General features: G+C 55.4%; 1 protein-coding gene across 8 annotated transcripts in view; it reads right to left on the bottom strand.

Moving 5' to 3' along the window:
* NEO1 (neogenin 1) overlaps window positions 1–26168 on the bottom strand; it is a 311645-nt gene that overhangs the window by 88625 nt on the left and 196852 nt on the right. For 5 of the 8 annotated variants that reach the window (XM_064157224.1, XM_064157230.1, XM_064157225.1 and 2 more), the window contains 5 exons: window positions 20270–20489; window positions 9657–9811; window positions 6694–6842; window positions 3707–3845; window positions 2264–2313 (listed from right to left, as the gene is read on the bottom strand). In XM_064157224.1, the coding sequence (XP_064013294.1) occupies window positions 2264–2313; window positions 3707–3845; window positions 6694–6842; window positions 9657–9811; window positions 20270–20489 (713 nt within the window). The remainder of the gene's footprint in view (window positions 1–2263; window positions 2314–3706; window positions 3846–6693; window positions 6843–9656; window positions 9812–20269; window positions 20490–26168) is intronic. The other 3 variants (XM_064157227.1, XM_064157231.1, XM_064157228.1) reach the window with 1 other exon arrangement.

The raw sequence follows: 26168 nt of genomic DNA, 5'->3' as shown, positions 1-26168 counted from the left end.
TGATCTGTGCAGGAAGTGCTAGGACCAGCAGCAGTGGATGGAAGCTGCAGCACAGGAGGTTCCAGCTCAACACAAGGGGGAACTTCTTGCCTGGAAGGGTCCCAAAGCCCTGGCACAGGCTGCCCAGAGAGGTTGTGGAGTCTCCTTCTGTGGAGCCTTTCCAGGCCTGTCTGGATGTGTTCCTGTGTGCTCTGAGCTGGATTGTGTGGTGCTGCTCTGGCAGGGGGGTTGGACTGGATGCTCACCTTGGGTCCCTTCCAGCCTCTACCATCCTGTGATTTCTTTTCAACACCACAGGCAGCAGAAGCAGGGATCTGGGAAAGGGCTTATCAAAACAGCCTTCACAAAACAACTCCCTGATCAGAATCCCTAAGGAGATCATTGGGATGGAGGTCAAGAGGGAGGGGAGAAACTCTTCTCAGCTGTGCCCTGTGACAGGACGAGGAACAAACTCCAGCATAGGAAGTTCCACCTCAACCTGAGGAAGGACTTCTTTACTGTGAGGGTCTTAGAGCCTCCTGTGAGGGTCCCCTGTGGAGTCTTCTCCTCTGGAGCCTTTCCATCCCTGTCTGGATGTGTTAGGTTCTAGGATGTGCTAGATGCTCTGCTCCTCCTCTGGCAGGGCAGTTGGATTCGATGATCTCTGGAGGTCCCTTCCAGCCCCTACCCTGCTGTGAGCCTGTGAGTGCCTCCCCTGCAGTGGCCAGGCCAGCACAAAGGTGTGCACACACAGCAGCTCATGGACAGGAATGCATTCAGGGCTCTGCTGCTGCAGGCTCCTCTGCCTGCTGAAGCCTGCCTGGCAATCAGCCTGCAGGCTTTGGTGCACTCTCACTGCCTCCACTCCATCAGGGACAGTCCCCAGCTGCGCTGGAGCTGCTCGAACCACTTCCATCCCCACGTTCAGATCCTCCTCCTGCTGGGCAGCTCCCAGACAGACAGCTGAAAAGCAGCAGGGGAGAAGAAAGGCCCAAGGCAGCTCTAGAATGGAGTTGATCTAAGACAGTATCACACAGTCTCACAGTATCATCAGGGTTGGAAGAGACCTCACAGCTCATCAAGTCCAACCCTTTAGCACAGAGCTCAAGGCCAGACCATGGCACCAAGTGCCACGTCCAGTCCTGCCTTGAACAGCTCCAGGGACGGCGACTCCACCACCTCCCCGGGCAGCCCATTCCAGTGTCCAATGACTCTCTCAGGGAAGGACTTTCTCCTCACCTCGAGCCTAAATCTCCCCTGGCACAGCCTGAGGCTGTGTCCTCTCCTTCTGGTGCTGGCCACCTGAGAGAAGAGAGCAACCTCCTCCTGGCCACAACCTCCCCTCAGGTAGTTGCAGACAGCAATAAGGTCTGCCCTGAGCCTCCTCTTCTCCAGGCTAACCAATCCCAGCTCCCTCAGCCTCTCCTCGTAGGGCTGTGCTCAAGGCCTCTCCCCAGCCTCGTTGCCCTTCTCTGGACACGCTCAAGCATCTCAATGTCCCTCCTAAACTGGGGGGCCCAGAACTGAACACAGCACTCAAGGTGAGGTCTAACCAGTGCAGAGTACAGGGGCAGAATGACCTCCCTGCTCCTGCTGGCCACACCATTCCTGATGCAGGCCAGGATGCCACTGGCTCTCTTGGCCACCTGGGCACACTGCTGGCTCATGTTCAGGTGGGTATCAATCAGCACCCCCAGACCCCTCTCTGTCTGGCTGCTCTCAGCCACTCTGACCCCAGCCTGTATCTCTGCATGGGGTTGTTGTGGCCAAAGTGCAGCACCCTGCACTTGGAGCTATTGAACACCATCCCATTGGACTCTGCCCATCTGTCCAGGTGGTCAAGGTCCTGCTGCAGAGCCCTTCTGCCCTCCAACCCAGCCACATCTGCCCCCAGCTTGGTGTCATCTGCACACTTGCTGATAACTGACTCCATGCCCTCACCCAGATCATCTATGCAGATGTTAAAGAGGATGGGGCCCAGCACTGATCCCTGAGGGACACCACTAGTGCCAGCTGCCAGCTGGATGTGGCACCATTCACCACCACTCTCTGGGCTCAGCCCTCCAGCCAGTTCCTAACCCAGCACAGAGTGTTGCCATCCAAGCCATGGGCTGACAGCTTAGCCAGCAGTGTGCTGTGGGGGACAGTGTCAAAGACCTTGCTGAAGTCCAGACAGAGCACATCCACAGCCTCCCCACATCCACCAAGCAGTCACCTGATCATAGAAGGAGATCAGGTAGCTTTCACCTAGCCACGAAGGGAGAGGGAATTCCCAGCACCTTACCTTGGAATTCCGTGCCTCCAGCGTCAGGTTCTGCGGCGGAGCGCTGGGGACTGCAAAGATTGAAGCAGTTACAACTCCAGGAGTTCCAAAGTTTCCACACACACAACTGGCTCCTGGCTACCATCATCCAAAGCTGGCAGTGCAAACCACTTTAAGGACACAAGGTGAAGCAAGCAGAGAATTCCACCTGAGGCACTCAGCGACCTCCGGTGCCTGGCTTTGGAGCTTTGAGTCTTTTCCTCGCAGAGAACAAACTCACTTTGAGTTCAGCCTGGGCAGGTTCCTAAGGTACAGGCTTTTAAGGCTTCCTGAGGTAAAGCAGGGTTCATATGGAAAGGTCCTGCTCAGAGCCATCACATTCAGCACTTTTCCATACCAACTCTCCCATCTTCCCTAGAGGTGTTGAAGCCTAGCCTGGATGAGGCACTCGGTGCCATGGTCTGGTTGGTTAGCCAGGGCTGGGTGCTAGGTTGGGCTGGATGAGCTTGGAGGCAGTGTCATGGATGAGGCACTCAGTGCCATGGTCAGGCTGATTGGATAGGGCTGGGTGCTAGGTTAGGTTGGGCTGTGTGAGCTTGGAGGCAGTGCCATGGATGAGGCACTCAGTGCCATGGTCTGGTTGACTGGGCAGGGCTGGCTCCTAGGTTGGGCTGGGTTGTGTGAGCTTGGATGCAGTGTCATGGATGAGGCACTCAGTGCCATGGTCTGGCTGATTGGATAGGGCTGGGTGCTAGGTTAGGTTGGGCTGTGTGAGCTTGGAGGCAGTGCCAAGGATGAGGCATTCAGTGCCATGGTCTGGTTGACTGGACAGGGCTGGCTGCTAGGTTAGTTTGGGCTGGATGAGCTCAGAGGCACTTAGTGCCATGGATGAGGCACTTGGTACCATGGTCTGGCTGACTGGGTTGGGCTGGGGGCAGTGCCATGGAGGAGGCACTCAGTGCCATGGTGCAGTGTCTGTGCTGCAGTGTGTGACACAGCCATGCCACAGCTGCCCACATGAGCACAGTTCAAACCCAACCCCCTGCAGAAGTCAGTTCATTCCAGCACCGAAACCCAAACCATACCTTGAAGCATTCAACACTGCTGCTTCTACATCTGCTCTTAATACTGAGCAGACCCAGCATGAAAATCACCTCCTGCTGTTGGAATGAAGGAGCCTCTTGTTCCCTAATCACACCCCCAGGTACTTTATTCTTTACAGGTAGAGGAATTTTCCTCCCCCTCCCCTCCCCCCATTCCAGAAAGCCTCCAGGGAACCTTTCACCACTTTCAATTCAACAAAGCACACCAGGAATAAAAGAAGGCAACGAGGAGCAAAAGCCACATCAGGAATAAAAGAAGGCAACGAGGAGCAAAAGCCTGGTGGGAAATTGACTGCAATTCACTGAGCAGGGTTTTGGGGGGTCCCTGGACAGACAAATCAAGTGGAGGAAGGTTGCTTACCGTCGGAGAGGGTTCGGACCACCACGTCCTGAGTGGACACTCCAGGGCCATGCTTGTTGTAAGCCACCACTCTGAAGCTGTACTCTGTGTACTTCTTTAAGCCATTGATGGTGTAGGAGAGCCCTCCCACGTCGATGTCCTGCCCAGGAAGGAACAAACATGTCAGGCAAGGGCAGGAGCAGGGTTGCTACTCAGTGAATCAGAGAATGGGTTAGGTTGGAAGGGACTTCAATGCTCAGTCAGTTCCAACCTCCTTGTGCCATAGGCAGGGACACCTACTACTAGAGTAGGTCCCTTAAGGTCTCATCCAAGCTGGTCCTGAACACCTCCAGGGAGGTTGGGGAGCACAGAAGCACCCAATGTGCTTCTGTGCTCCACAACCACCCTGGGAAACCTGTGCCTGTGTCTCACCTCCCTCAAACTGTGCCAGTCTCTCACCACCCTCACTATCAAGAACTTCTTCCTAACTTCCACTTTAAGTCTCTTCTCTACCACTTCAAACCCATTCCTCTTCATCCTGGCATCACCAGATCTTGTCCATAGTCCCTCCCCAGCCTTCCTGCAGCCCCCTTCAGACCCTGCAAGGCCACTCCAAGGTCTCCTCCAAGCCTTCTCTTCTCCAGGCTGCACAGCCCCAACTCTCTCAGCCTGTGCTCACAGCAGAGCTGCTGCAGCCCTCTCAGCATCTTGGTGGCCTCCTCTGCACTGGCTCCAACACTTCCATGTGCTGCTTGTGCTGGGGGCTGCAGATGTCTTAAGACCTTTAGCAGAGCCCTACTCAAAGTGCACAGCAGGAATGACACCTCCCTGTGGCACCTGCAGATTGAACCCACAGGTCACAGAAGCAAAAAGTCATTAAGGTTGGAAAAGGCCTCCAAGATCATCAAGTCCAACTGTAACCCAACTACCATGGCCACTAAACCAGAGCCTTCAGTGCCAGGGCCACAGGTTTCTTCAACACCTCCAGGCACAGCCACTCCACCACCTCCCTGGGCAGCCCATTCCAGTGCCAATCACTCTCTCTGACAACAGCTTCCTCCTCACAGCCAGCCTAGACCTGCCCAGCCACAGCTTCAGCCTGGGTCCCCTTCTTCTGCTGCTGGCTGCCTGGCAGCAGAGCCCAACCCCAGCTGGCTACAGCCTCCCTGCAGGCAGCTGCAGGCAGCAATCAGCTCTGCCCTGAGCCTCCTCTGCTGCAGGCTGCACCCCCCCAGCTCCCTCAGCCTCTCCTCACAGGGCTGTGCTCCAGGCCCCTCCCCAGCCTTGCTGCCCTTCTCCAAACACCTTCCAGCACCTCAGCATCTCTCTGCGATGGAGGAGCCCAGCACTGGACACAGCACTCCAGGGGTGGCCTGAGCAGCGCTGAACCTCCCTTGTCCTGCTGCCCACACTGCTCCTGAGCCAGCCCAGGATGCCATTGGCTCTGCTGGAATCAGAAGGATTAGTTGGGTTACACAGATCCAAGCAGAAGCCCAGGTAGAAAACACAGAGTGATTGGCACTGGAATGGGCTGCCCAGGGAGGTGGTGGAGTGGCTGTGGCTGGAGGTGTTGCAGCCAAGCCTGGCTGGGGCACTTAGTGCCATGGTCTGGTTGGTTGGGCAGGGCTGGGTGCTAGGTTGGGCTGGCTGAGCCTGGAGCTCTCTTCCAACCTGCCTGATTCTATTCCATTCTATTCCATTCTTTCTGGAGTGAGTGGAATGGATCCCTTCTGTATTCTGTACATCTAAGAATGCCACTGATCAGAGGGTTGGAGTCATCTCCCCTGTGAGGACAAGCTGAGAGTCCTGGGGCTGTTCAGCCTGGAGAAGAGAAGGCTCCAGGGAGACCTTAGAGCAGCCTCCCAGTAGCTGAAGTGGGATACAGGAGAGCTGGGGAGGGACTTCCAACACGGGCTGGGAATGCCAGGATGAGAGGCAACAGCTCTGAGCTGGGAGAGGGGAGCTTGAGACTGGAGATTAGAAAGAAACTCTTGCCAGTGAGGGTGGGGAGAGACTGGCACAGGTTGCCCTGGGAGCTTGTGGCTGCCCCCTCCTTGGAGGTGGTCTTCCAACCTGCTTGGTTCTATGATTGGCCAGGGCTGGGTGCTAGGCTGGGCTGGCTGAGCTTGGAGCTCTCTCCCAACCTGCTTGAGTCTATGACTGGCCAGGGCTGGGTGCTAGGTTGGGCTGGCTGAGCTTGGAGCTCTCTTCCAACCTGCTTGAGTCTATGATTGGCCAGGGCTGGATGCTAGGTCGGGCTGGCTGAGCTTGGAGCTCTCTTCCAACCTGCTTGATTCTATGACTGGCCAGGGCTGGGTGCTAGGCTGGGCTGGGTGAGCTTGGAGCTCTCTTCTAACCTGCTTGAGTCTATGACTGGCCAGGGCTGGGTGCTAGGCTGGGCTGGCTGAGCTTGGAGCTCTCTGCCAACCTGCTTGAGTCTATGACTGGCCAGGGCTGGGTGCTAGGTTGGGCTGGCTGAGCTTGGAGCTCTCTTCCAACCTGCTTGATTCTATGACTGGCCAGGGCTGGGTGCTAGGTTGGGCTGGCTGAGCTTGGAGCTCTCTGCCAACCTGCTTGAGTCTATGACTGGCCAGGGCTGGGTACTAGGCTGGGCTGGCTGAGCTTGGAGCTCTCTCCCAACCTGCCTGATTGCCTGATTCTAAGACACCAACTCTGACAGATACAGCCTCTATCTTACCTCTCTTTGTGTCCTTGCTTTGATACATCCCAGCAAGCCTAGGAGTGAAGCAGACATCACCACTGTTCCCTTTTCACAGCCTCTAATCTGATCTCTCTCACTAAAACACTAGCCTCAAGCTAGGGATGGAGCCCCCACGCCTGGAAGGGTCCCAAAGCCGTGCAGATGCAGCCATGGTTTAGCGGCCACCAGGCAGGGCTGGGTTAAGAGTCGGACACCACAACCCTGCAGGTCTTTTCCAACGTTCTGTGACTCTGTGCAAGGAAAAAAAAAGCTGCTGATGGCAGTGTGCAGGAGCTGCCCACCCTACCTGCTCGGTGTCCTGCCCCTTCTCCATGTAGTAGAGTTTGTAGTTCTGGATCTCTCCGTTGCCTGAGAGCGGCGTCTCCCAGCTGACCGTGACGGAGGTGGGCGAGGTGGCATAGGCTCTGATGTTGGGTGCTGGCCCAGGGAGCTGAACTGCAATGGAAGCATGAAGCCCTGTTAGTCACCAGCCTCACCCCTGCCATCTTCTCTAGCATCAACTTCACCACAGCCAAGCCCCACTGAGCATCTCCCCACAGCTCAGCACCGCTTGGGGCACTGCGCCGGGGAAAGGGCAGCGGTTTGGCTTCCTTCTGCTCCCCTGGAATCATTGCTGGGCTGCAATAAGTTGCTGCAGGTAGCTTCTCCCTGGGTCAGCTTCCCTTGGTCCTCAGGGATCTGAGCAAACTTGGCATTTTCTTAAACTATTCCTTCTGCCTCGTTCAGTCAGAGGCAATCTGGAACAACAGAACGTTTGGAGGCTTTAACCAGCACAGCCCTAGCAGTGTGCCCAGGTGGGCAGCAGAGCCAGTGGCATCCTGGGCTGGCTCAGGAGCAGTGTGGGCAGCAGGACAAGGGAGGTTCTTGTGCCTCTGTGCTCAGCACTGCTCAGGCCACCCCTGCAGTGCTGTGTCCAGCTCTGGGCTCCTGCATTGCAGAGAGCTGCTGAGGTGCTGGAAGGTGTTTGGAGAAGGGCAGCAAGGCTGGGGAGGGGCCTGGAGCACAGCCCTGTGAGGAGAGGCTGAGGGAGCTGGGGGGGTGCAGCCTGCAGCAGAGGAGGCTCAGGGCAGAGCTGATTGCTGCCTGCAGCTGCCTGCAGGGAGGCTGTAGCCAGCTGGGGTTGGGCTCTGCTGCCAGGCAAGCAGCAACAGAAGAAGGGGACCCAGGCTGAAGCTGTGGCAGGGCAGGTCTGGGCTGGCTGTGAGGAGGAAGTTGCTGGCAGAGAGAGTGATTGGCATTGGAATGGGCTGCCCAGGGAGGTGGTGGAGTGGCTGTGGCTGGAGGTGTTTAAAAAGAGGCTGGATGAGGCACTCAGTGCCATGGGTTAGTTAATTAGAAGGTGTTGGGTGATGCTAGAGGTCTTTCCCAGCCAGTTTACTTCTATGACTCTGTGATAGTGTGGGCAGCAGAGCCAATGGCATCCTGGGCTGGCTCAGGAGCAGTGTGGGCAGCAGGACAAGGGAGGTTCTTGTGCCCCTGTGCTCAGCACTGCTCATAGAACCACAGAAGTAAGCAGGTTGGCAGAGACCTGTGTGGTCCTTCTCTGGCAGGGGGGTTGGACTCGATGATCTCTTTGTGTCCCTTCCAACCCCTGACACCCTGTCAGCCTGTGTGATCCTGTGATCTCTTTGTGTCCCTTCCAACCCCTGACACCCTGTCAGCCTGTGTGATCCTGTGATCTCTTTGGATCCCTTCCAACCCCTGACACCCTGTCAGCCTGTGTGATCCTGTGATCTCTTTGGGTCCCTTCCAACCCCTGACACCCTGTCAGCCTGTGTGATCCTGTGATCTCTTTGGATCCCTTCCAACCCCTGACACCCTGTCAGCCTGTGTGATCCTGTGATCCCTTTGGATCCCTTCCAACCCCTGACACCCTGTCATCCTGTGTGATCCTGTGATCTCTTTGGGTCCCTTCCAACCCCTGACACCCTGTGAGCCTGCAGTGTTTTGAAACTGGAGCAGGGGAGGCTTGGGTTGGACACCAGGAGGAAATCCTTTGTTGGGAGGGTGAAACGCTGGAGCAGGCTGCCCAGAGATGTGCCTGAGCTCCCCCAGCCCTGGAGACAACACAGCCCTGAGCGACCTGCCCTAGTCAGAGGTGTCCCTGCTGAGTGCAGGGTGGCATGGCCAAGACAGGTCCCTCCGAGGCTCCCTTCCAAGCTGTGATTACAGTACCACAGTGTCACAGTGTCACCAAGGCTGGAAGAGACCTCACAGATCATCAAGTGCAACCCTTTAGCACAGAGCTCAAGGCCAGACCATGGCACCAAGTGCCACGTCCAGTCCTGCCTTGAACAGCTCCAGGGACGGCGACTCCACCACCTCCCCGGGCAGCCCATTCCAGTGTCCAATGACTCTCTCAGGGAAGAACTTTCTCCTCACCTCCAGCCTAAATCTCCCCTGGCACAGCCTGAGGCTGTGTCCTCTCCTTCTGGTGCTGGCCACCTGAGAGAAGAGAGCAACCTCCTCCTGGCCACAACCTCCCCTCAGGTAGTTGCAGACAGCAATAAGGTCTGCCCTGAGCCTCCTCTTCTCCAGGCTAACCAATCCCAGCTCCCTCAGCCTCTCCTCGTAGGGCTGTGCTCAAGGCCTCTCCCCAGCCTCGTTGCCCTTCTCTGGACACGCTCAAGCATCTCAGTGTCCCTCCTAAACTGGGGGGCCCAGAACTGAACACAGCACTCAAGGTGAGGTCTAACCAGTGCAGAGTACAGGGGCAGAATGACCTCCCTGCTCCTGCTGGCCACACCATTCCTGATGCAGGCCAGGATGCCACTGGCTCTCTTGGCCACCTGGGCACACTGCTGGCTCATGTTCAGGTGGGTATCAATCAGCACCCCCAGATCCCTCTCTGTCTGGCTGCTCTCAGCCACTCTGACCTCAGCCTGTATCTCTGCATGGGGTTGTTGTGGCCAAAGTGCAGCACCCTGCACTTGGAGCTATTGAAGCCATCCCCTTGGACTCTGCCCATCTGTGCAGGCGGTCAAGGTCCTGCTGCAGAGTCCTTCTGCCCTCCAACCCAGCCACATCTGCCCCCAGCTTGGTGTCATCTGCACACTTGCTGATGCCTGACTCCATGCCCTCATCCAGATCATCTATGAAGATGTTAAAGAGGATGGGGCCCAGCACTGATCCCTGAGGGACACCACTAGTGCCAGCTGCCAGCTGGATGTGGCACCATTCACCACCACTCTCTGGGCTCAGCCCTCCAGCCAGTTCCTAACCCAGGCCCTGCCAAGCTGTGCAGCTTACCCTCGGGCTGTGTGGCCACCTTGAGCGGCGCTGAGCTCTCTCCGGGGCCGTGCTTGTTCTGAGCCACCACGCGGAAGACGTAAACTGTCTCTGGCATCAGGTTTTGGATCATCACTTGTGTCTCTCCAGCACGAGTTGTGTTCTCAACACGTTCCCTGCAGGAAACAAAGAGGGGTTGGGCACAGAAGCAGTCACTCGGTGACATTAGGGTTTGGGAGGGGTGAAGCGAGGAGTGGTCGGTACCAAGATGTGATCCCTTGGGACGAGTCACAGTGTCACAGTGTCACAGTGTCACAGTGTCACAGTATCATCAGGGATGGAAGAGACCTCACAGACCAAGTCCAACCCTTTAGCACAGAGCTCAAGGCCAGACCATGGCACCAAGTGCCACGTCCAGTCCTGCCTTGAACAGCTCCAGGGACGGCGACTCCACCACCTCCCCGGGCAGCCCATTCCAGTGTCCAATGACTCTCTCAGGGAAGAACTTTCTCCTCACCTCCAGCCTAAATCTCCCCTGGCACAGCCTGAGGCTGTGTCCTCTCCTTCTGCTGCTGGCCACCTGAGAGAAGAGAGCAACCTCCTCCTGGCCACAACCTCCCCTCAGGAAGCTGTAGACAGCAATAAGGTCTGCCCTGAGCCTCCTCTTCTCCAGGCTAACCAATCCCACACAGCACACTGCTGGCTCATGTTCAGGTGGGTATCAATCAGCACCCCCAGATCCCTCTCTGTCTGGCTGCTCTCAGCCACTCTGACCCCAGCCTGTATCTCTGCATGGGGTTGTTGTGGCCAAAGTGCAGCACCCTGCACTTGGAGCTATTGAAGCCATCCCCTTGGACTCTGCCCATCTGTCCAGGTGAGTCTCCTGTGTTAGAGACATTAATGATGCTGGGCTGCCTGCATGGTCAAACAGCAACAGGCTAAAACTGCTGCTGACAAACAACTTCTAGGTGTTTAGGGCCAGGCTGGATGAGGCTTTGGCCAGCCTGATCTAGGGTAGGGGGTCCCTGCCCATGGCAGAGCGGTTGGAACTGGATGATCTCTGTGGTCCCTTCCAACCCTGACTGATTCTGTGATTCTAAGTGGTTCAAACTCATGCTGAAGTGACAGCAGGAACAGAGAAAAGCTGATACTGTCTTTTCACAGTCTCACAGTATCATCAGGGTTGGAAGAGACCTCACAGATCATCAAGTCCAACCCTGTACCACAGAGCTCAAGGCCAGACCATGGCACCAAGTGCCACGTCCAACAGAATCAATAGTAGTAAAACTGCAGAAGAGGGCCAGACTTCTGGTTTAGAGAGCAAGCCATGCTGTAAGGGGGGCTGGAGAATCATAGAATCACAGAACCAAGCAGGCTGGAAGAGAGCTCCAAGCTCACCCAGCCCAACCTAGCACCCAGCCCTGCCCAACCAACCACACCATGGCACTAAGTGCCCCAGCCAGGCTTGGCTGCAACACCTCCAGCCACAGCCACTCCACCACCTCCCTGGGCAGCCCATTCCAGTGCCAATCACTCTCTCTGCCAGCAACTTCCTCCTCACAGCCAGCCCAGACCTGCCCTGCCACAGCTTCAGCCTGGGTCCCCTTCTGCTGCTGCTGGCTGCCTGGCAGCAGAGCCCAACCCCAGCTGGCTACAGCCTCCCTGCAGGCAGCTGCAGGCAGCAATCAGCTCTGCCCTGAGCCTCCTCTGCTGCAGGCTGCACCCCCCCAGCTCCCTCAGCCTCTCCTCACAGGGCTGTGCTCCAGGCCCCTCCCCAGCCTTGCTGCCCTTCTCCAGACACCTTCCAGCACCTCAACATCTCTCTGCAATGGAGGAGCAATGGAGGCCACAGAAGCAAAAAGTCATTAAGGTTGGAAAAGGCCTCCAAGATCATCAAGTCCAACTGTAACCCAACTACTACAGCCACTAAACCAGACCCTTCAGTGCCAGGGCCACAGGTTTCTTCCACACCTCCAGCCACAGCCACTCCTCCACCTCCCTGGGCGGCCCATTCCAGTGCCAATCACTCTCTCTGCCAACAACTTCCTCCTCACATCCAGCCTAGACCTGCCCTGGCCCAAGAAGGCAGTGCAGTGCTTCCCACTGGCTGCCCCCTGAGCACTTCCAACCTTAGGCAGAGTTCCAGCAAAGTGCCAGCAGCAGTTACAACTGAAGCTGGATCCCTCACCTTGCAAAGCTTAGGCAGAGCAAGGAATGTGAAGCAGGACAAAAGCAGGGGATGCAGGCAGCAGGAGCAGCTGCAGTATATGGGCTCAGGCAAGGAGAAGAGCAGGAGAGAAAGGACCTTGTCCCTGGACAGTGATGAAGTCCTCAGCTCAGGAAGCTTTAGCATGAGCACTACAGGATTCTTTGCTGCTTCCAAGCCTGACTGAGTCTATGATTCTTCTCCAGACACTTTCCAAGCCCCATCTGGATGTGTTCCTGTGTGACCTGCCCTAGCTGATCCTGCTCTGGCAGAAGGATTGGACCTGCTCATCTCCAGAGGTCTCCTTCTGCTCTGTGATCCTGTGACACTCAACATCACAACCACAGAAACATCCTGCTGGAAGAGACCTCCAAGGTCATCCAGTCCAACTCTCAACTCATTTGAGGGTCAATCCTAAACCGTGTCCCTAAGCTGCACCTCCACAGGCTGCTTAAACAGACCCAGGGATGGTGACTGCAGCACTGCCCTGGGCAGAACATTCCAGTGCTTGAGAACTCTTCCAGTGCAGAAGTATTTCCTAGCACCCATCCCCTGGGGCAGCTTGGAGCCATTTCCTCTGCTCCTGTCTCCACCAAGGAGCAGAAGCTGCCCCCTCCTTGCTCCAACCTCCCTTCAGGAAGCTGCAGAGAGCAAGGAGGCCTCCCTTAGCCTCCTCTTCCTCAGCCTGCACACCCTCAGCCCTTCCTCACAGCCCAGCTGCTCCAGGCCCTTCTCTAGCCTCGCTGCCCTGCTCTGAACAGGCTCCAGCCCCTCAATGTCCTTCCTGCAGTGAGGGGCTCAGAGCTGAACACAGCACTCAAGGGTGGCCTCAGCAGTGCTGAGCACAGGAGGATGATCCCCTCCTGTCCCTGCTGCCCACCCTGTTTCTGACCCAAGCAGAGATGCCATTGCCTTGCTTGGCCACCTGGGCACTGCTGCCTCACATCTCATCAACTGTGGACACCTTAGAGCAGCCTCCCAGGGATCTACAGGTAAGCTGGGGAGGGACATTGCACAAAGCCCTGGAGTGACAGCATGAGTGGTAATGGCTTCAAACTGGAAGAAGCTGCATTTAGATTACACATCAGAAGGAAATTCTCCCCCATGAAGATGGCAAGGCACTGGGACAGGTTGTGGAGGTTCCAAGGCCAGGTTGTATGGGACTGGGTAGGTTTAGATTGGACATGAGGAAAAAGCTTTTCCTGGAGAAGAGTGGTCAAGGGACTGGAATGAGCTGCCCAGGGAGGTGGGGGAGTGACCCACCTTGGATATTGATAGATTCACAGAACCAACCAGGCTGGAAGAGACCTCCAAGATCAATGCTGTGAGTTGTTTCTTGGTCCTTTCCTCCAGCACATGACAATTCTCAGTGAGGCTTTATCCTACCCTTGTGAAGCCAGAGAGGAAACATTTAAGCAGCAAGGAGAGTCTGGGGAGATGGAAAGCACCTGCAGGGCTGCTTTTTGTGTGCCTCCAAAAGAGCTGCTTTATGTGTTCTTTACCTCCAAACTTTACTTTGTTCCTCCCTGATATTTAGACTCCTTCAAAACATCCCCAGGCTGTGACTTGCACATCCCTGGGCACTGAAGCTGTGACCACACAAAGTGTGGAGTCACCACCCCAAGGTGCCAGCAATGACCAGGGGCTCAGGCTCCTCTGCTCAGCTGGGAATGGGAGCTGCTGGGAGGCTTCTGTCAGGCTACTCTGGGCTACTGGACCACTGACATGTAGATATGGCACTTCTGGACATGGGGGAGTTGGCATGGTGGTGGTGGTGGGGGGTTGATGGTTGGACTCTGATGATGATGATGATGATGATAGACTCACTGGAGTGGTTTGGTTGGAAGAGCTCTCTGAGATGGCTGAGTTGGAATCATGGAATGGGTTAGGTTGGAAGGGATCTCAAGGATCAGCCAGCTCCAACCCTCCTGTGCCATAGGAAGGGACACCTCCCACTAGAACAGGTCCCTCAAGGCCTCATCCAACCTGGTCCTGAACACCTTCAGGGAGGTTGGGGAGCACAGAAGCACCCAATGTGATCTTTGATCACATTGGGTGCTTCTGTGCTCCACAACCTCCCTGGGCAACCTGTGCCAGTGTCTCACCACCCTCAACCTGTGCCTGTGTCCCACCATTCTCACTCTAAAGAACCCTGGAACAGGCTGCCCAGGAGGGTTGTGGAGTCTCTCCCTCTCTGGAGATATTCCAACCCCCCCTGGATGTGTTACTGTGTGATCTGCTCTGGGTGCTCCTGCTCTGCAGGGAGGATGGAACTGGATGAGCTTTGGAGGTCCCTTCCAGCCCCTGGCATTCTGTGGTGCTGTGATGTCTCCTGCCTTTACAGACCCTCCAGCTGAGGTTCCTTCCCCCCTGGAGAGCTGTTGGCCTGTACCAAGCATGGCTCAGGAACTCAGCATCATAGAATCACAGAATCAGGCAGGGCTGGAAGGGAGCACAAGGAGCAGGCAGTGCCAACCCCCTGCCATGCCCAGGGACACCCTACCCTAGAGCAGCCTGACCACAGCCTCAGCCAGCCTGGCCTCAAACACCTCCAGCCATGGGGCCTCAACCCCCTCCCTGGGCAACCCATTCCAGCCTCTCACCACTCTCCTGCTCAACAACTTCCTCCTCCCCTCCAGCCTCACTCTCCCCACCTCCACCTTTGCTCCATTCCCCCCACTCCTGACACTCCCTGAGAGCCTAAAAAGAACCTGACAGGTTCTTCTGGAGCTCAGGATGGAGGGAAAGAGTCACAGGTTGACCCCCAGCTCCCTCCCACCTGTGTCCCCTGCACACCACTCTGCTCACCTGAGCACTCACAGAGCTCCCTTCAGGTAACAGCCACCTACAGATTGCCCTTCCCTGGCAAGGAGCCACCTACTCCCTGCAAGCACAACCACACCAGGCTCACACACAGCAACTCCACATCTCTCCCACTGAGAAAATCCAAGGAGCTGGTGAGTGCCTGGCTCACAATCCCTCCCCTTTTGTCTGCCAGCAGCCTGGGGAGCTCTACAGCAGAGGGCAGACGCTTCTCATCCTGATGTTAGCTGCTCTTAAATCATTTGTAAGGCAGAAGGCCAGGCAAAATTATTCCACAGTCTCCTTGTTCCTACCTTCCAGCCAGGAGGCTGGAGTTCAGCTCAGAGAAATAAGTCCAAATCCTTGTCCTGAATGCATTTCTTCTTCTTTTTTTCTATCAACCAGTGGGGTTAATTAAGCATAAGCTGGTTGCAAACACCCAAGGCCAAGGGCAGGGTTCTGCACTTTGGCCACAACAACCCCAAGCAGCACTAGAGGCTGGGGCCAGAGGGGCTGAGAGCAGGCAGGCAGAGAGGGAGCTGGGGGTGGTGGCAGAGAGGAGCTGCAGAGGAGGCAGCAGTGCCCAGGTGGGCAGCAGAGCCAATGGCATCCTGGGCTGGCTCAGGAGCAGTGTGGGCAGCAGGACAAGGGAGGTTCTTGTGCCCCTGTGCTCAGCACTGCTCAGGCCACCCCTGCAGTGCTGTGTCCAGCTCTGGGCTCCTCCATTGCAGAGAGATGCTGAGGTGCTGGAAGGTGTTTGGAGAAGGGCAGCAAGGCTGGGGAGGGGCCTGGAGCACAGCCCTGTGAGGAGAGGCTGAGGGAGCTGGGGGGGTGCAGCCTGCAGCAGAGGAGGCTCAGGGCAGAGCTCATTGCTGCCTGCAGCTGCCTGCAGGGAGGCTGTAGCCAGCTGGGGTTGGGCTCTGCTGCCAGGCAGCCAGCAGCAGAAGAAGGGGACCCAGGCTGAAGCTGTGGCAGGGCAGGTCTGGGCTGGCTGTGAGGAGGAAGTTCCTGGCAGAGAGAGTGATTGGCACTGGAATGGGCTGCCCAGGGAGGTGGTGGAGTGGCTGTGGCTGGAGGTGTTGCAGCCAAGCCTGGCTGGGGCACTTAGTGCCATGGTCTGGTTGGTTGGGCAGGGCTGGGTGCTAGGTTGGGCTGGCTGAGCCTGGAGCTCTCTTCCCACCTGCTTGACTCCATGACTCCATGATGATGCTGAAAGCCCTGGTGATTCCCATGCCTACACCAGAGCTGTCTGAGAGGGGCAGAGCAGACTCACTGTAACTAAAGAGTCATTTCCACACATTTTCTAGACTATTCTATTAGGGTTTTTTTGTTAGTGGAAGTTGAGCTCCAATGGCACTGCAGTAACAGCTTCATTTAGGGCACATTTTTATCCACTTCCACCCTTAAAATGAGCAGGTTGGAATTGAAAATGTTTACAGAAGGTTTTTTTCTTCCTGTAGGAAGAAGAAAATATTCTGGGGGTAAGATATAATAAAGGTTTTTTGGGGTTGGTTTTAATTTGGAAGGGAGAAGGTGACAGAGAAGTGAGAGACACACTAAAGAATCAGCCCTACCCAAAGACAGGTATGGACCTGCTGGAGTAGGTCCAGTGGAGATGATCAGAGGGCTGCAGAACCTTTGCTATGAGGACAGGCTGGGAGAGTTCACAGGCTCACAGGAGGTCAGGGGTTGGAAGGGACCCAAGGAGCTCATCCAGTCCAACCCCCCTGCCAGAGCAGGGCCACACAACCTAGCACAGATCACAGAGGAGCACATCCAGACAGGGCTGGAAAGGCTCCACACAGGGAGACTCCACAACCACTCTGGGCAGCCTGTGCCAGGGCTCTGGGACCCTTCCAGGCAAGGAGTTCATAGGATCACAGCTCACAGGATGTTAGAGGTTAGAAGGGACCCAGAGAGATCATCCAGTCCAACCCCCCTGCCAGAGCAGGACCACACAACCTAGCTCAGATCACAGAGGTGCACAGAGGAGCACAGAGGAGCACAGAGGAGCACAGAGGAGCACAGAGGAACTCTCTGAGCAGCCTGTTCCAGTGCTCTGTGACCCTTACAGTAGAGAGGTTCATAGGATTGGAGGATGTCAGGGGTTGGAAGGGACCCAAGCAGAGCATCCAGTCCAACCCCCCTGCCAGAACAGGACCACTCAATCCAGCCCAGGACACACAGGAACACATCCAGACAGGCCTGGAAAGGCTCCAGAGAAGGAGACTCCACAACCTCTCTGGGCAGCCTGTGCCAGGGCTCTGGGACCCTTCCAGGCAAGAAGTTCCCCCTTGTGCTGAGCTGGAACCTCCTGTGCTGCAGCTTCCATCCACTGCTGCTTGTCCTGTGCCAGGCAGCAGTGAGCAGAGCCTGTCCCCACTCCTGACCCCCAGCCCTTAGATAGTTACAGACATTGATTCAATCCCCTCTCAGTCTTCTCTTCTCCAGACTAAGCAGCCCCAGGGCCCTCAGCCTCTCCTCACCAGGCACTGCTCAGTCCCCTCATCATCCTCACAGCCCTCTGCTGTTCCTCATCCTGTCCCTCCAAGCCCTTCTAAACAGAGCTGAGGCTGTTCAGACTGGTGCAGAGCAGGCTCCAAGGAGACCTTAGAGCTGCATTTCACTATCTCAAGGTGACCTACAGGCAAGTTGGGGAGTGACTGCTCAGAAGGGCCTGTGGGGATAGGATGTGGGGCAGTGGATTGTAACTGGAGCAGGGCAGAGCTAGGCTGGATCTCAGGAGGATGTTATGCACAGTAAGAGTGGGGAAACACAGAGCAGGATGCCCAGGACTCTGCTTGAGTCCTTGAAGACTCAATGTGCCCCTGGGCAGCCTGATCCTAGTCAGAGTTGTCCCTGCTGACTGCAGGGGGGGGTTGGACAAGATGCCCTTGGAGGGTCCCTCCCATGCCAATGCAAGGAGTTGAAAATGAAGCTGGGAGGAAGGGCAAAGGAGAGCTACTTCCCCTCCCTAAGCCCCCAGCTCTATCTAGAGTAACATCTTTGCCTGACAACACATTTCCCAACAGGTAGCTTCCTTTAAGATGTGTCTTAGGAGGTGGTTGGTAAAGCCAGAGCCACTGCCAGCTGCTTCACAGCAACCCTGCTCTGCCACTGGCAGGCAAAGCCTACTGCCTCTTGTGCCTCCTCTGGGAGGGCACTCACTGGGTTTGTCTAGGAACATAAAGAGAACCACAGAGTCAGTCAGGGCTGGAAGGGAGCACAAGGAGCAGGCAGTGCCAACCCCCCTGCCATGCCCAGGGATACCCTAGCCTAGAGCAGCCTGACCACAGCCTCAGCCAGCCTGGCCTCAAACACCTCCAGCCATGGGGCCTCAACCCTCCCTGGGCAACCCATTCCAGCCTCTCACCACTCTCCTGCTCAACAACTTCCTCCTCCCCTCCAGCCTCACTCTCCCCACCTCCACCTTTGCTCCATTCCCCCCACTCCTGACACTCCCTCACAGCCTCAAAAGTCCCTCCCCAGCTTTTTTGGAGCCCCCTGCAGACCCTGCAAGGCCACAAGCAGGTCCCCTGAGAGCCTCCTCTGCTCCAGCCTGCACAGCCCCAACTCTTTCAGGCTGTGCTCACAGCAGAGCTGCTGCAGCCTCTCAGCATCCTCCTGGCCCTGCTCTGGACACTCTCCAGCATCTCCACAGCCCTCTTGGCCCAGGGGCTCCAGAGCTGGATGCAGCACTCCAGGTGGGCTCTCAGCAGAGCAGAGCAGAGGGGCAGAATCCCCTCCCTGGCCCTGCTGGCCACACTGCTGCTGCTACAGCCCAGCCTCTGCTTGGCTTTCTGGGCTGCAAGTGCACACTGCTGGCTCCTGTAGAGCTTCTGGTCCAGCAGCACCCCCAAGTGCCTCTCCTCAGGGCTGCTCTCCAGCCTGGCACTGCCCAACAGCAGCTCTCCAAGGTTGTTATTTAAAGCTCCACATGCCCCAAACCCCCAAACCAACCAAAAACCCAATCACAGTTCAGTTTCTTTTAATGGAGAAGGCTTCATTTATCAGCAGACAAACAGCCACATCAGGGAGCTGCAGTTTGCACTAACAACCAGGAGCTGTTGTTGCCTTCCCTCACCACAATGTGTTCAGGATATGGTCAGATTAATCTCATTAAGTGCTCCATGAATCTCTCATTTATGCCTTCTCTCAGGGAGCCTCCAGCACCTTTTATGAGCTGTGATGTGTTTAGGTAGGCATAAGAGGTACCCAAGCAGATGGTCTGTATGGCTAACTGCATTACCCTCCACAACATTAGGACTCTTCTAACTCATTCCAGTTTAATTCCCATTTAAAGAGCTTTGTAAACTAGAGCTGAGGTTTGAAAACAGCTATCAGGCACCTAAGGGGAAAAGCCAACAGCTCCAAACCAGCCCCAAGAGCTAAGCTGCAAACGTGAAGTGGGCTCAGGGCAATCTCACGAGGTTCAATAAGGCAAAGTGCAAGGTCCTGCACCTAGATCTGGGCAACCCTTGGGACCAAGAGGAAGTTCTTCCCAGAGAGAGTGATTGGCATTGGAATGGGCTGCCCAGGGAGGTGGTGGAGTCTGCCCAGGGAGGTGGTAGAGTCACTGACCCTGGAGGTGTTGGAGCCAAGCCTGGCTGGGGCACTTAGTGCCATGGTCTGGTTGGTTGGGCAGGGCTGGGTGCTAGGTTGGGCTGGCTGAGCTTGGAGCTCTCTTCCAACCTGCCTGATCCTATGACTGGCCAGGGCTGGGTGCTAGGTTGGGCTGGCTGAGCTTGGAGCTCTCTTCCAACCTCCTTGAGTCTATGACTGACCAGGGCTGGGTGCTAGGTTGGGCTGGCTGAGCTTGGAGCTCTCTTCCAACCTGCTTGAGTCTATGACTGGCCAGGGCTGGGTGCTAGGTTGGACTGGCTGAGCTTGGAGCTCTCTTCCAACCTGCTTGAGTCTATGACTGACCAGGGCTGGGTGCTAGGTTGGGCTGGATGAGCTTGGAGCTCTCTTCCAACCTGCCTGGTTCTATGACTGGCCAGGGCTGGGTGCTAGGTTGGGATGGGTGAGCTTGGAGCTCTCTTCCAACCTCCTTGAGTCTATGACTGGCCAGGGCTGGGTGCTAGGTTGGGCTGGCTGAGCTTGGAGCTCTCTTCCAACCTGCCTGATTCTATGACTGGCCAGGGCTGGGTGCTAGGTTGGGATGGGTGAGCTTGGAGCTCTCTTCCAACCTGCTTGATTCTATGACTGGCCAGGACTGGGTGCTAGGTTGGGCTGGCTGAGCTTGGAGCTCTCTTCCAACCTGCTTGAGTCTATGACTGACCAGGGCTGGGTGCTAGGTTGGGCTGGATGAGCTTGGAGCTCTCTTCCAACCTGCCTGGTTCTATGACTGGCCAGGGCTGGGTGCTAGGTTGGGCTGGCTGAGCTTGGAGCTCTCTTCCAACCTGCTTGATTCTATGACTGGCCAGGACTGGGTGCTAGGTTGGCCTGGCTGAGCTTGGAGCTCTCTTCCAACCTGCCTGATCCTATGCTTGGCCAGGGCTGGGTGCTAGCTTGGGCTGGCTGAGCTTGGAGCTCTCTTCCAACCTGCTTACTTCTACCATTCTACGAAGAGCATTCAACAACCCCACGCCAGAGCAGGAAGCAGTGGACACATTGAGCTCTTTACCTGTTTATACCTTCCCTGGTGTAGAAGATGGAATAGGTGAGGTTGTCTCCTTGGGGGTCCGACACGGGGGTCCTCCAGGTCAGCCTGATGAAGCGAGTGGAGACGAGGGTGGCCACGACGTCTCGTGGGGCTGAAGGCAGTGGTCCTGTTGTAGCTGGTGCTAGATGGTCATTAGTGGCACTGGTCAGTGAAGTGGGAGGTAATGTTGGGATGGCAACATCTTGGCATGTGCAAACATTGGGGAATAGGAAGGGCAAACATCACCACGGATTTTTGGGTCGGTTTTTGGTTGTGTTTTTTTTTTTTTTGTTTGGTTTGGAAACAAACCAAAAAAGAGAAGAGGGAAAAAAGAAGAAAAAACAAACAAACAAACAAACAAACAAAAAAACAAAACACAAAAAGAAATAAACAAAACCACGATGGGAAACAAAAGGAAATGAACACACACAAAAAAGGTCATTAAACATGCAGGCAGAGGTAACTACCCAAGGCTAAGGGGAGGTGCTCAAGGACACAGTCACTGCCCAGGCAAGCAGACCAAAACTCCACTGCAATGGAGGTGCCAAGGGGAAGGGGAGGGTGGAAGCTAAAGATGACCTCAGTGCAATGCTTTCATGGCTTTGCTAAGCAGATGCAGCACCAAATGTTTAGCAACCAAGGAACCCAACTTGTGTCCTGTGTCCCAAAAGCCATCCAGACCAAAATGTTCTCCTCCCAATTCTGGAGCAGGCAGAACTCTTTTATAGTCTTCTCAATCACAACAACTCCAACAAGGAAGTTAAGAAGTGGAAACTCATCCAAGTTGGTGCTGTTAGACACTGAAATGGATTCTCTCTGAACTGGCTGGCATCTACCCATGGCACTGGTGGCAAACTGGGGATGGCAGTGGAAACACAGATGCCCTCCTGTCAATGGATGTGGCAAGGGGAAGGGGAGGGTGGAAGCTAAAGATGACCTCAGTGCAATGCTTTCATGGCTTTGCTAAGCAGATGCAGCACCAAATGTTTAGCAACCAAGGAACCCAACTTGTGTCCTGTGTCCCAAAAGCCATCCAGACCAAAATGTTCTCCTCCCAATTCTGGAGCAGGCAGAACTCTTTGATACTCTTCTCAATCACAACAACTCCAACAAGGAAGTTAAGAAGTGGAAACTCATCCAGGTTGGTGCTGTTAGACACTGAAATGGATTCTCTCTGAACTGGCTGGCATCTACCCATGGCACTGGTGGCAAACTGGGGATGGCAGTGGAAACAGGGATGCCCTCCTGTCAATGGAAGTGGCAAGGGGAAGGGGAGGGTGGAAGCTAAAGATGACCTCAGTGCAATGCTTTCATGGCTTTGCTAAGCAGATGCAGCACCAAATGTTTAGCAATTAACCCAACTTGTGTCCTGTGTCCCAAAAGCCATCCAGACTGAAATGTTCTCCTCCCAATTCTGGAGCAGGCAGAACTCTTTGATACTCTTCTCAATCACAACAACTCCAACAAGGAAGTTAAGACTAATCCTGCTTCCTAATCCCCCTGGCTGGTCCTCCAAATTCACCTTGCACTTAAGGCAAAATCTGGGATAAGGTAGAAGGGGTGAAAAGGAGGTGGAAAGGTGGTTGGGAGCTGGGAGTTGGGAGCTAGGAGCCCCTCCTGGTTTCTAGGAGGGCTGCTGTGTGTCTGTATTACCTTTTTAACTTGTCTATTTCTGTATCTAGCTGTAAATATCTGCTTGGACACTGTGCTAAGCTGTGAGTATAAAGCTTCATTCCTAACTCCCAGCTGGGCTGAGTCTACTCTGCTTGGACACTGTGCTAAGCTGTGAGTATAAAGCCTCATTCCTTAACCTCCAGCTGGGCTGAGTCTACTCTGCTTGGACACTGTGCTAAGCTGGGAGTATAAAGCTTCATTCCTAACTCCCAGCTGGGCTGAGTCTACTCTGCTTGGACACTGTGCTAAGCTGTGAGTATAAAGCTTCATTCCTTAACCTCCAGCTGGGCTGAGTCTACTCTGCTTGGACACTGTGCTAAGCTGGGAGTATAAAGCTTCATTCCTTAACCTCCAGCTGGGCTGAGCCTACTCTGCTTGGACACTGTGCTAAGCTGTGAGTATAAAGCTTCATTCCTTAACCTCCAGCTGGGCTGAGTCCAGTCTGGGTGATTTATAAAGGATGGGCACAGATAACACCCAAACCATCACCCAGTTCTTTCCAGGGTGCCCTTCCTCCCTCTCTCAAGTTGTAGGACATCATCTCCCAGAGCTCCTAAGGAGGATGAACAACTCTTGCTTCGTGTTCTACAAAGCCCTGACAGAGTTGGCTGTGCTCAGCCGTGAGCATCCTCCTGCTCTGCTGCTTTAGAGCTGGGATAAACGCCTGGGATTAGCACATTAAAAGGTTGGCAAGTTAACAGCACAAGCTGTAACCCTACCAAAAGCTGCTCTCCCAAATCCTATTAAAGCCAGCCAGCCAGCAAATCCAAGAGTAATACTTGGAGCAGCTGGACCCCAATTACCACAGAGTGTTACAAGGAGCACAATTAGTAACTAAATCCTAAAGCTCAGGGTACTCCTAACTATCTGCCAAGCTTAAGCCACCTGATGATATTCAACTTATGCTTGCTTGTTCACTTAGGAACTATGGAAACAAGCTAACATGGCCCAGATTTTCCTCCAGGCCTGGTAAAGTGAGTCAAGCTGCAGCATCTCCACCCAATGTGCAAGCAGAACACTTGGGCTGCTGTCTCCAGGGACACAAACCCCAAAGGTTGCCTGAACGACTCAACTTGGAGGCAGATGCACTGAGAGCATCTCAGCTGCACTAAGGAATCTACTAAGGAAGCTCCCCAAACCCTTGCCACTCAAAGTGCCATCTGACACAGGGGTTCCTCAACTGGCAGAACTCATTCCCTGATTGAAGTTGTCGTTGATACACTGCAAGAGCCCTTTTGGAGTGGCTGTGCCTGGCTGTGTGCAAATATCAGGGTGATTGAAGTCTCCCAGGAGCATCAAGGAGTTAGCTCTAGAGGCTACCTCCAGTTGTCTATAGAAGGGTCTCCTTCTCTGGAGCCTTTCCAGCTCTGTCTGGATGTGTTCCTGTGTGATCTGTGTTAGATAGGATTGTCCTGCACTGGCAGGGGGGTTGGACTGGATGAGCTCCTTGGGTCCCTTCCAATCCCTGACATCCTCTGAGCCTGTGACTGAAACACAGAACCAGGTAGGGCTGGAAGGGAGCACAAGGAGCAGGCAGTGCCAACCCCCTGCCATGCCCAGGGACACCCTACCCTAGAGCAGCCTGACCACAGCCTCAGCCAGCCTGGCCTCAAACACCTCCAGCCATGGGGCCTCAACCCCCTCCCTGGGCAACCCATTCCAGCCTCTCACCACTCTCATGCCCAACAACTTCCTCCTCACCTCCAGCCTCACTCTCCCCACCTCCACCTTTGCTCCATTCCTCCCACTCCTGTCACTCCCTCACAGCCTCAAAAGTCCCTCCCCAGCTTTTGTAGGTATTTCTGTATGGTTATTTGTAGGTATTACTGGTGCTGGACCACGACAAGACAGTGGTGGGAGACCAAACCCTCTGCATGACAGCTTGGCACAGTGTGCCAGAAGCCTGGGCAGAGCTGAGACACCTCCTCCTTTCCCCACTGAACACCACTTTACACAGCCCCACACACATGCATAGGTTTGCTTCTGGGGATTGAGGCATGGTCTGGTTGGTTGGGCAGGGCTGGGTGCTAGGTTGTGCTGGCTGAGCTTGGAGCTCTCTTCCAACCAGCTTGGTTCTATGACTGGCCAGGGCTGGGTGCTAGGTTGGGCTGGCTGAGCTTGGAGCTCTCTTCCAACCTGCTTGAGTCTATGATTGGCCAGGGCTGGGTGCTAGGTTGGGCTGGCTGAGCTTGGAGCTCTCTTCCAACCTGCTTGAGTCTATGATTGGCCAGGGCTGGGTGCTAGGTTGGGCTGGCTGAGCTTGGAGCTCTCTTCCAACCTGCCTGATTCTAGGATTCTATGACAATGTAGAAGGTTTCAGCTCAACGTGAGGAGAAACATCTTTACAGTGAGGGTGGCAGAGCCCTGGAGCAGGCTGCCCAGAGGGGTTGTGGAGTCTCCTTCTCTGGAGACTTTCCAACCCCACCTGGATGCATTCCTGTGGGGATTACCCTGGGTGATCCTGCATGGCAGGGAGGTTGGACTGGATGAGCTCTGGAGGTCCCTTCCAACCTCTAAAGTTCTGTGATGCTGTGACTACCACAAACAAGTCCCAGCTCCATGGGGCCATGGGCAATGCTCTCCCTCCCTTCTCACCTGCTTGGTACTTTTCCATCACATCCTCCACCTTTCCTGAAGCTCTCAGCTGTTTTCTATCTCACAGGTGACTGCTGGAGAGCAGTCCACAGGAGAGGGAGCTGGGAGTGCTGGGGGAGAGCATCCATGGCACAGCAGTGTGCCCTGGGGGCCAAGAGGCCAATGGGGTCCTGGGGGGCATTCAGCAGAGTGTGGCCAGCAGATCAAGGGAGGTTCTCCTGCCCCTCTGCTCTGCCCTGCTGAGACCTCATCTTGAGCACTGCCTTCAGTTTGGGGCTCCCCAGTTGCAGAGGGACAGGGATCTGCTGGAGAGGGTCCAGCATGTGAGGATGAAGAGGGGACTGAGCAGTGCCTGGTGAGGAGAGGCTGAGGGCCCTGGGGCTGCTTAGTCTGGAGAAGAGAAGGCTGAGAGGGGATTGAATCAATGTCTATAACAGGGCTGGGGGTCAGGAGGGGGGGACAGGCTCTGCTCACTGCTCCCTGGGACAGGACAAGCAGCAATGGATGGGAGCTGCAGCACAGGAGGTCCCAGCTCAGCAGAAGGGCAACTTCTTGCCTGGAAGGGTCCCAGAGCCCTGGCACAGGCTGCCCAGAGAGGTTGTGGAGTCTCCTTGTGTGGAGCCTTTCCAGGCCTGTCTGGATGTGTTCCTGTGTGCCCTGAGCTGGATTGTGTGGCCCTGCTCTGGCAGGGGGGTTGGACTGGATGATCTCTTTGGGTCCCTTCTAACTCCTAACATGCTGTGAGCCTGTGACCACCAGCCCACACCAGCAGCTTCCCATTCACTGCAAACCCTGCTCTGTTCTTAACCCCACACCAGCAGCATCCCATTCACTGCAACCCCTGCTCTGTTCTTAACCCCACACCAGCAGCACCACATTCACTGCAAACCCTGCCCTGTTCTTAACCCCACACCAGCAGCATCACCTTCACTGCAAACCCTGCTCTGTTCTTAACCCCACACCAGCAGCACCACATTCACTGCAAACCCTGCTCTGTTCTTAACCCCACACCAGCAGCATCACCTTCACTGCAACCCCTGCTCTGTTCTTAACCCCACACCAGCAGCATCACATTCACTGCAAACCATGCTCTGTTCTTAACCCCACACCAGCAGCATCACCTTCACTGCAACCCCTGCTCTGTTCTTAACCCCACACCAGCAGCACCACATTCACTGCAAACCCTGCTCTGTTCTTAACCCCACACCAGCAGCATCACCTTCACTGCAAACCCTGCTCTGTTCTTAACCCCACACCAGCAGCATCACATTCACTGCAAACCCTGCTCTGTTCTTAACCCCACACCAGCAGCACCACATTCACTGCAAACCCTGCTCTGTTCTTAACCCCACACCAGCAGCACCACATTCACTGCAAACCCTGCTCTGTTCTTAACCCCACACCAGCAGCTTCCCATTCACTGCAACCCCTGCTCTGTTCTTAACCCCACACCAGCAGCATCACATTCACTGCAACCCCTGCTCTGTTCTTAACCCCACACCAGCAGCATCACCTTCACTGCAAACCCTGCTCTGTTCTTAACCCCACACCAGCAGCTTCCCATTCACTGCAACCCCTGCTCTGTTCTTAACCCCACACCAGCAGCATCACA

The sequence above is a fragment of the Pogoniulus pusillus genome, chromosome 17 (assembly GCF_015220805.1).
Source record: "Pogoniulus pusillus isolate bPogPus1 chromosome 17, bPogPus1.pri, whole genome shotgun sequence".
Classification (NCBI taxonomy): Eukaryota; Metazoa; Chordata; class Aves; order Piciformes; family Lybiidae; genus Pogoniulus; species Pogoniulus pusillus.
The sequence above is the reverse complement of the archived record's forward strand: the minus strand, read 5'-3'. Positions and strand labels throughout refer to the sequence as shown.